At 54.6% G+C, this 9,747-nt stretch overlaps 1 protein-coding gene across 7 annotated transcripts in view; it reads right to left on the bottom strand.

Annotated features, from left to right (window-relative positions):
• Dnm2 (dynamin 2) overlaps positions 1 to 9,747 on the bottom strand; it is a 69,219-nt gene that overhangs the window by 19,105 nt on the left and 40,367 nt on the right. For 4 of the 7 annotated variants that reach the window (XM_013034014.1, XM_013034013.1, XM_013034015.1 and 1 more), the window contains exons 7-12: positions 8,414 to 8,556; positions 6,550 to 6,685; positions 5,036 to 5,103; positions 4,430 to 4,568; positions 1,991 to 2,077; positions 530 to 600 (exon numbers count right to left, since the gene is read on the bottom strand). In XM_013034014.1, coding sequence (XP_012889468.1) covers positions 530 to 600; positions 1,991 to 2,077; positions 4,430 to 4,568; positions 5,036 to 5,103; positions 6,550 to 6,685; positions 8,414 to 8,556 — 644 coding nt within the window. Of the gene's footprint in view, positions 1 to 529; positions 601 to 1,990; positions 2,078 to 3,285; positions 3,425 to 4,429; positions 4,569 to 5,035; positions 5,104 to 6,549; positions 6,686 to 8,413; positions 8,557 to 9,747 lie in introns of all 7 variants that reach the window. The other 3 variants (XM_013034018.1, XM_013034017.1, XM_013034016.1) reach the window with 1 other exon arrangement.

Here is a 9,747-nt window from a genome sequence, read left to right as displayed (position 1 = left end):
TTTTTTCTTTTTGCTTATGTGGTGCTGAGGAATGGAACCCAGGGCCTCAGGCATGCAAGGCAAGCGCTCTACCACTGAGCCACCTTCCCAGCCCCCATGAGACTCATCTCTAGTGAACCACCAGAAAACCGGAAGTGGCACTGTGGCTCAAGGGGTAGAGCAGTCACCTTGAGCTGAAGAGCTGAGGAACAGCGTTCAGGCCCAGACACACACACAAACCAAAAAAAAAACAAAACAAAAAAGGGCTCTGAGAAGTCCTACAGGGGCGGGCACCAGGGTCTCATCTTTTCTGACCACAGGACCACCTTATTTACTTCAACTAACTCCACAGAAAGCCAGCGAGATGGGGAGCCATGCTTCACTTAGGGACCCAGACACACAGAGACCCTGTGAGGGAATTCCCAACTCCACTTCCTCTTGTGGAGCCTGGTGTTAGGGGTAGGAAGGGTGTGTATATATATATGCATGTGTGCGTGTGTGTGTGCGCGCGCACACACTGCCCAGCCAGCACTGCCCCAATAGTACCTACTTGGCAAATCCAATGAAGTCTTCGTGGTTCGTGTTGATGTAGGACTGCTCGATGTCGATCAGAAGCAGGATCTAGGGGAAAGTGAGCATCACTGTGACTATGGATCAGCTGGGAAAGGCGTGTCCTCCGCTCACCAGCAGGGGGCGGCAGAGGGCAGCTAGTAATGGGCTGGCCCCACTGACCTAAGGCATGCCAGGCTAGGGGTTGATCTGCAGAGGGTAGGGAAGCAACAAAGGGCAATTCTAGGGCCTCAGGGGCACTTAAGCCTGGGTTGCCAGCTTCCAGTGGCTCTCCCTTATAACCCTGGCTACTCAAGCAGCTGAGATCGGAGTGCTAAGATTCAAAGTCAGCCTGGCCAGGAACGTCTATAAGACCTTTATCGCCAATGAACCAGCAAAGAGCTAGAAGTGGAGCTGTGGTTCACGTGGTAGGACACCTGACTTGAGTGAAAAAGGTAAGGGACAGACAGCACCCATGCCCTGAGTTTAAGCCCCTGTAACAGAAAAAAAAAAAAGTCATAAAACCTATGAAGATAATTTGGGGAGAACATTAAGATCCAGCTGGGTGTCGTAGGAAAATGAAACATAAAACAGGAGGGAGTAAGTGCAGGTGCTAGGTACAGGGTTCAACCTCCAGCACCACAGCCTGGTCCACACACAGATGCCCCTTCGCGAGCGAAGCCACACACCTTCACGTGAGGAAGGGTGCAGGTGTGATACATGGCAGCCCCCTCAAAATCGACTCCACTCCCAGCAGCCCCCCACTGCTGCTGCTCGGCTTGTTCTTCCCAGGGTTATCTTGGTGGGTGGAAACTGGGGCTCTGATGTCCCCAGGGAGGCCCCCACCCCTCTTCTGTGCCACAGAATCCTCAAGGACAAGACAGGGATCCTTGGGGTTATTGGGGTATCCTGGGGGGCGGGGGGATCCCAGGCTGGCTTTGTAAGGCCAGAATGTTCAAACCAGTAACTACAGTGGGTTTTGGAACGGGCAGCAGTGTCCTGCCAAAACTAGTCTTCCTGTTTTGTTTTTGTTTTTTCTCCATACTGGGGATTGAACTTAGTGCCTCTAGCACGGGAGGCCGGCACCTGACCACTTGAGCCATGCCTCCAGCCCTTTCATTTGGGGTGTCGGGCGTACTACAGGACTTCATCCGAGACACTGCAAACAGGTTGGGACTCCGGGTGTCAGGGCCTGGGAGCTTGGGGCGGGGGGGCTTTACCTACAAAAGGCACAAAGATGGGAACTTGGCGGGGGCAGAGTATAATTATACTTTTTTGCCCATCCCCTGCCCTAGTGCTGGGACCTCATGATCTGAACCCCTACTGCCCAGCTACACCCCTACAACCTAACAGGCCATGCCATGAGCCCCGCCCCCTGCGGAGTCCCGCCCCCCAGTCCACCACAACCTATCCTGATTGTTTGTCACAAAGCTACACCTCAGAGAGAACGGAGCAGCAGTACCTGGTCCTTGGTTCTCCCCTCGCGCTCCCGGATGTAGGTGGTGACGATCCGCTCTGTCTCCTCTCGCAAGCGGGGGTAGGAGCTGAGCTGGGGGGCAAGCAGAGGGGCCGCGTTGGCAAGGTCCTTGTGTCCTGGTGTGGGCAGCAGTGGGACTCACGGCAAGTGGAAAATGCAAGGGAGACACAGACGGGGTGGCCACCGAGACCCCACACTGCTCCCGTCTCCCGGCTGCTCAGCCTGAGAGACAGGAACAGGACATGGGGGGACAGTGGGGTGCAAAGGGAGAGGGGACCCACGCATGCGCAGTGCTGCTTTGCAAGCCAGTGATTGGAGGAAGGTGAAGGTGGCAGAGACAGCGAGAGTGAGTGTGTGTGTGTGAGTGTGTGTGTTTGGCCCCCGGGGGTCCGGAGGACCCTCCCCACCCAGCGCTGCGTGAGCGCAGGGAATCTGGACCATCGGCCTCGGTGGAACCCCCTTGGAGGGCAATTTCTGGTTGTGGCATCATCTGTGCCCACTCAGCCAACGCCCCCCCGCCCCCCCCCCGGGTCCCACCTTTGACCCTGGCCTTGGGGTCCAGTCCACAAGTCACACTGCTAAGGAGAACCCCGCTCAGGCCCTTGAACCTAAGAACACACAGCTCTCTCTACTTGCTTTGGTGAGGGCTGCCCCCCCCCCCCCCTGCTAACTCAACTCAGGGCCTCACTTGAAAGAAGGTGCTTTGGTGCTAGAGCTACATCCCTAACCCTTTTGTGCTTCAGCTGTTTTTCTAATAGGGCTTCCGGTTTCTCAACCTCCCCCCCTACCCCCCTTTCCAGGCAGGCCTCAGACCCAGATCCTCCTATCCTGTGCCTCCCTCCTAGCTGGGATTAAACGTCACCCACCAAAACCGACTTACTGATTGAGCTGAGAGGTTCTCCCTAACTTTTTGCCTGGGTTGGTCTCAATCTGCAATGCTCCTATTCTCTGCCTCTCAAGTGGCTGGGATTGCAGGTGTGAGACACTGGGCCTGGCCCGAATCTACCTTCCTCTCAGGGTTCCAGGTATGGGACATGGTGCTTTGTTCGTTTCCTGCATCTGGCTATGTCCAAGGTGCCTGAAGGCACAAAGGTGGGACCCACGTGACCACTGCTCCTTATTTGGCTGCTGAAGCTTAAGTTGAAAAAAATAAGACAAACTGGACCACACCAGGGAGTTCCTACGGAGGCAGAACGTTCTAGATGCTCAGGGTGAGGTCATGAATGGCAGGGAGATGATGGGAAACTGACGCGGAGGCAATAGAGAACAAAACCTGTTACCTTCTCGGCACATTTTTTAATGACTGTGGCCAGCTCTGAGACCACGAGGTCAACACACTTCAAACTTGGCTCTTTGAGTTTTACAATCTGTTTTTTCACAATGGCTTCAAATGCCATGTCGGGGGTGAAGAGCCCCGTCCTGGGTCAGACGGAGGGTGGGACGAGGTGGAAAGACACCCAGGGATAGTGCAGGCCACACACACAGGACAGGAGACAGAGAGAGAAGAAACGAGAAATCAGCTGGTTAGTATGTGCATGGCGAAGCCTGGGCCCACATTTGCCCCGAAGCTGCTTCGGCTCAAAGAGGCCTGGGGTGGGAAGAAGGCAAGGGAGGGGAGGGGTGGAATCTGGTGAGTTTACGCAAGTGCCAGGGGGAACGTGGTTGTCCAAAAGGCAGCAAAGGCATGCGGAGACCACAAACACGATCCCATCTGTGGCATTGGATGATGTTGGATGACATCAGACAGGCAGAGGCCAATCAGTGCCCGTCTAGGTTGCTTTCTTTTCCCTCTCCCCCACTTTTTTTTTTTAAATGAAGAAGCTAATGAAGCAGCAAATGGGGGCTCTTTCCAGACTTCACACAGAAGGCGCAAGCACAAATGCCCTGCCAACCCCGAGCGCTGGGGATGTGGGGGTCACACAAGCAAGACTGCCCACCGTGAAGCACTTTAGCTGCTGGAGAGAGGGGTGCCACCCTGGGGACCAGGCCCTCCCTCCCGGGCAGGCCCCCTGGGTGACAGGAAGACAGGCTGGCCAGGCTATTTGGGAGCCCAGATAGTTTTGCCCAGCGGTGGTCAGCGAGCATTCATTACACTGCTGGCATCCAAATTGTGCCGGCACTGGGGGGACAGAGAAGGGGCCAGCTCTAAAGAAGCCAGAAGCTGCTGGGCATTTTGTCCCAAAAAAGGGGGTGATGGCTAGGACGGTTGGGCTGGTGGAGAGGGGTGGGTGGTGGGGAGGGATCCTCTATGCTTCCCAGAAGGCAGCGAAAGCTACAAGCCCAATTCCAGCAGAACACATGCCAGGCTTGGTATCAGGTCCCAGGAGGCCTGTCCCACTGTCCACCTGTCTGGCCAGCTCTAGGAGCTGGGGTGCCCCTGGGACATGGTACCAAGCCGCTGTGGGTGCCGTCCAGGTGCGATACCTTACTGGTACACTGCCTAACGGTATTGATTAGCTCCTGGATAACCAGGTCGACGCATTTGAGACAGGGCTCTTTCAGCTTCACCACTTGCTTTTTCACAATGGCCTCGAACGCCAAGTCGGGCGTGAAGAGCCCCGTCCTAAAAATCGCCCCAACCCAGCGGGCAGGGAGGTAAGTCAGAGAGAGACAAAGCCAGGTCAGCGACCACTGATGCCCTCCCCACCCCTCAGGGCCAGACCCTGCTAACCCTTGGGGCTGGACACCTGACTCTGGCTGGGGAGGTCCCAGGTGGACCCCGGTGGTGAAGCAGGAATAAGAAGGGGACCCAAGGGGACTCGGCTCTGTCCCCATCGGCTGCAGACAAATCCACGGCAAACTTCCTAGGTATATTTACTGGGGTGGCCAAAAGGCAAACCTCAAGGCCTGGGGACCCCCCCCCGCCTCCCCCAGCGCCACACCCTCAACACCCAGCATCACACCCAAACAGAGAAAGCTATGACAATCACCCTCAGAGCCCTCTGAAGGCCTTAAGACTTGGAGGGGTGGGCTTAAGATTTGGGGATCCCAACTGGCTTGAGAGGAAGGGGTTCTCCCCATAGAACTTGCCTGACACCATGAATGTTCTTAATGGCATAGCTGATCTCCCGTCTCAGATCTTTTTCGTCAAACTCCATCTGAGAAGACAGAAGGGACACACACAGGGTTCCCGAGGCAGGCCGCAAACAGGAGGTGCAGGGGTCCCACAAGGTAGATTCATCAGGCAGAAGATGGATCCCAGCTTCTAATTCTAATTCAAAGCCTCTTAGCATCCCCCATGCATCTTTTCAGAATTCTTTCTTTCTTCTCTCTCTCTCTTTCTTTCCTTCCTTCCAGTCCTGGGACTTCAACTCAGGGCCTAGACACTGTCCCTGAGCTTCTTTTGTTCAAGGCTAGCATTTGACTACTTGAACCACAGCACTACATCTGGCCTTTTCTGTGTATGTGGTACTGAGTAATGGAACCCAGGGCTTCATGCATGCTAGGCAACCACTCTACCACTAAGCCATATTTGCAGCCCTCAGAATTATTTCTGTAGCAGAGCGATGGTGGCTCAGGCCTGTCAGCAGACTGAGATTTGAGGATCGAGGTTCAAAGCCAGCACAGCCAGAAAAGTCTGTGAGACTCTTATTTCTAATTAATCACAGAAAAAGCTTGAAATGCACTAGCCTTGGGCAAAATGAGGTTCGGGACAGTGCTCAGTGCCAGGGTTCAAGGTCCAGTACTGGCAAAAAAAAAAAAATATTTTTGAGTTTGATTCCTCAGCACATTAGCAGAAAACAGGAATTGGTTCAGTGGCTCAAGTGGCAGAGTACTAGACTTGACTGAAGAGCTGAGGGACAGCACCCAGGCCAAGTTCAGGCCCCACAACTGGCCAAAAAAAAAAAAAGAATATATGTGTATGTATATTTTTTTTCTTTTGAATAAAGGTAAGCATAGATTATTAACCTTAATTGTGGGTATATGTTACCCACAATTTGGGAATCAAAAGTGTGTATCCCACTCTTTGGTAATCAAAAGGAAACTATGTGTCCTTGTATCCTGCGATTTCAGGGTGGTAACCACACTCCTATCACCAATCAGTTGCAGTGCATTTTTGTTATTTACTTATTTATTTACCTTGTGAGGCTTGAACTCTGGCCCTGGGCGCTGTCCCTCAGCTCTTCAGCTCAAGGCTAGTATACTACTTTGAGCCATAGCGCCATTTGTAGTTTTCTGATAGCCAGCCTGGGCTGGCTTCAACTTGTGATCCTCATAGCTTAGCCTCCTGAGCTCATATTACAGGCTTGACACACAGTGTCACTTCCGGTTTTCTAGTGGTTTATTGGAGATCAGAGTCTCATGGACTTTCCTGCCAGTGCTGGCTTTGAACCACGATCCTCACAGATCTCAGCCTCCTGAGTAGCCGGCAGTACAAGCGTGAGCCACCAGCACCCGGCTACATGGCTAACTTTTGACCTATACTGCCTGAAGCCTTGCAGCTGCCCTCTCTGAGAAGAAAGCTAATGGGGACCTCTCACCCCCCGCCATGTTCCAACCCAACCACCCCAGGCCAGCGGCTAGCAGCCCAGAGCGGCACCCACCTTGACCAGCTCAAAGGGAAAGCGCTCGTGGAAGATGCGATTGATGCGGGCGCCTCCCGACAGCTCTAACGTGTCCACCTGGTCTCCCGAGCCCTCGATCCGCTTCTCAAAGTCCACGCCAAACTGCTGGACCATCCTAGGACAGACAAGGACATTGTCAAGCTGGGTGCTGGTGCTTATGCCTGTAAGCCTAGCTAACTCAGAAGGCTCAGATCTGAGGATCATGGTTTGAAGTCAGTCTGGGCAGAAAATCCGTGAGACTTATCTCTGATGAATCACCAAAAATTAAGCTGAAAGTGGAGCTGTGACTCAAGTGGTAGAGTGCAAGCCTTGAGCCAAAAAAGAAGAGCTTAGGCCGGGCGCCAGTGGCTCACGCCTGTCATCCTAGCTACTCAGGAGGCTGAGATCTGAGGATTGCGGTTCAAAGCCAGCTCGGGCAGGAAAGTCCCTGAGACCCTTAGCTCCAATTAACGACCAGAGAACCGGAAGTGGCACTGTGGCTCAAGTGGTAGAGCTCTCGCCTTGAGCTGCAAAGCTCAGGGACGGAGCCCAGGCCCAGAGTTCAAGCCCCACAACCTACAAAAACAACAATAATAAAAAAAGTTTAGGAGTGCCACAAAAACAAAGACACCCACAGTCAAGGGAGGTGGCACATGGCTGTAGAACGACACGAACGTGACAGAACACACCCCGCAAGCGCTGCCGGGCACACACTCGCAGCCTATTCGATTATTCCATCACTGGGTCTGAGGGGGTCAATTATCGGGCTGACTTTGCGGATGGCCTGCAGGGGTCACCGCTCTGTCGCCTCTGTCCTGAGGCTCCAGCTGCTTTGGCAGATGTAGGGTGTGAAGGCAACCCTCTCCACCCTTCCCCAAACCCTGCCTCCTCCCCCTGCCAGGTCAGGAGGGTTCTCCAGTCACCATGGGCTGTGAGGCCTTGCATGGCTGTGGCTACCCCCTCTTGGCCTCAGTTTCCTTATCTGCAAAATGGGCAGATGGGCAGAGTCCATCCGATGACACGATGCTTCTAGAGTTCATCGAGTAATGCATGCAGCCTTACCTCAAGAATCTCCAAGGAAACAAAGCAACAGAGCTGCTGATGACACTTCACACCCAAACCCGATGTCATGGTGCTGTCCATTGTTGGGGTGTGATGTGTGTACTGGGGTTTGAACTCAGAGCCTGGGTGCTGTCCTTCAGCTTTTCACTCAAGGCTGGTGCTCTACCACTTGAGCCACACCTCTATTCTGGCTTTTTGGTGGAGATAAGAGTCTCTGGGAGGGGCTGGGAAGGTGGCTCAGTGGTAGAGCGCTTGCCTTGCATGCATGAGGCCCTGGGTTCGATTCCTCAGCACCACATAAACAAAAAGAAAAAAGCCGGAAGTGGCACTGTGGCTCAAATGGTAGAGCGCTAGCCTTGAGCCGAAGAGCTGAGGGACAGCGCCTAGGCCCAGAGTTCAGGCCCCACGACCGGACCCAAAAAGAAAAAAAAAAAAAGAGTCTCGGATTTATCTGTTGGGTGAGCCTCAGCTCTCAGCCTCCTCAGTAGCTAGGATTACAGGTGTGCTCCACTGGCACCTGTCATTTTCTCCTTTCCAGTTAGGGTCTTTCTGTGTGGCCCAGGGCAGGCTTTACATTCCTGGATTTGAGTACTCCTCCCTGCCTCAGACTTCTGAGTGGCTGGGATGACAGGGCAGGACACCCTGCCTGGCTTTCATTTGCTCCTTGTTTCCTCCAACTCCATGGACCGCCATCCCCTGCACCGCCATGACCGAGATGCTCGGGACTAAACCAGTGACGGGATGGACCCGGGCCTGGCCGGCACGCTACGGGCCGGGCTGGGGGTGGGAAGGGAACACATACTGTAACAGGGCTTTGGTTTTGCGCGTGGGGTCATCAGGCCGGAAGTTCTTGTACTCCTCCACCTCCTTCTCCAGGGACAGCAGCTGGCTCTGCAGCTTGCTGCGCAGGGATGGCAGCGACTCCCGGATGTGGTTGGTCAGTTGCTGCAGGGCACAGGATGGGTGGTCAGCGAGGGCAGCATGAGGCCCAGTGGGGCCAGACGCCGTCCGATGCCACCCCTCACCCTGGCACACCCCACGGCCTTGGGCGGAGGCAGAAACATCCAGCTCTAGACAGGCCACAGCAGGGATCCACAAGGCTGTGTAGGGCGGGGGAAGGGGGGCGGCGGCGGCTGCAGGTCAGGGGGTGACACTTCACGGGGACACCTACTCGCAGGCCCCAAGAAGCCCGAGGCCCTTGATGGGGCCACCGTCTGCGGGGCGCCTTTCCTCCAAGGACAGGGAGGGCAGGAGTGAGGGTGTAGCTTCAGTGGCAGGATTCGCATCAGGATCCAGGTAGAAGAAAAGAAGAACATGGGAGCCGTGGGAGGCTGGAGTGTGGAATGGAGCTGGGAGGGGACCCTGTGGCCCCGCCCCCCACCCCAGTTCCCCCGCTTTGAAGCTCCTCTGGCTTTTTTTTTTTTTAGTTGGTAGTGGGGCTTGATCTCGGGCTTGGGTGCTATTCCTGAGCTTCTTTTGCTCAAGCGTTAGTGCTCTACCACTTGAGCCACAGCATCACTTCCAGTTTTCTGGTGGTTCACTGGAGACTTTCCTGCCTGGGCTGGCTTTGAACCTCAATCCTCAGATCTCAGCCTCCTGAGTAGCTAGGATGATGGGCGTGAGCCACCGGCGCCTGGCCCCTTCTGGCTTTTATTGGTACAATTTTCTTTTCTTTTCTTTTTTTTGCCAGTCCTGGGGCTTGAACTCTGGGCCTAGGCACTGTCCCTGAGCTTCTTTTGCACAAGGCTAGCCACAGCGCCACTTCTGGCTTTTTCTGTGTATGTGGTGCTGAAGAATAGAACCCAGGGCTTCATGAATGGTAGGCGAACGCTCTACCACTGAGCCACTTTCCCATTTTCAGTGCTCGGGATGGGAGCCCAGGGGCTTTCCGCAGGCCAGGCATGCCCTCTGCTGCTGAGCTGCATCCCCAGCTCCTTTGCTCTGGGTTGGAACTCCATGAATTTGTTCCTTGGCCACTGTCTTTAAAGAGAGGTAGGGCTGGGCACTGGTGGCTCACACCTGTAATCCTAGCTACTCAGGAGGCTGAGATCTGAGGATCGTGGTTCAAAGCCAGCCCAGGCAGGAGAGACCGTGAGACTCCTAACTCCAATAAACCACCAGAAAACCGGAAGTGGC

Source organism: Dipodomys ordii, unplaced genomic scaffold, assembly GCF_000151885.1.
Source record: "Dipodomys ordii isolate 6190 unplaced genomic scaffold, Dord_2.0 Scaffold180, whole genome shotgun sequence".
Classification (NCBI taxonomy): Eukaryota; Metazoa; Chordata; class Mammalia; order Rodentia; family Heteromyidae; genus Dipodomys; species Dipodomys ordii.
Note: the sequence above shows the minus strand (reverse complement) of the source record. Positions and strands in the feature narration are given on the sequence as shown.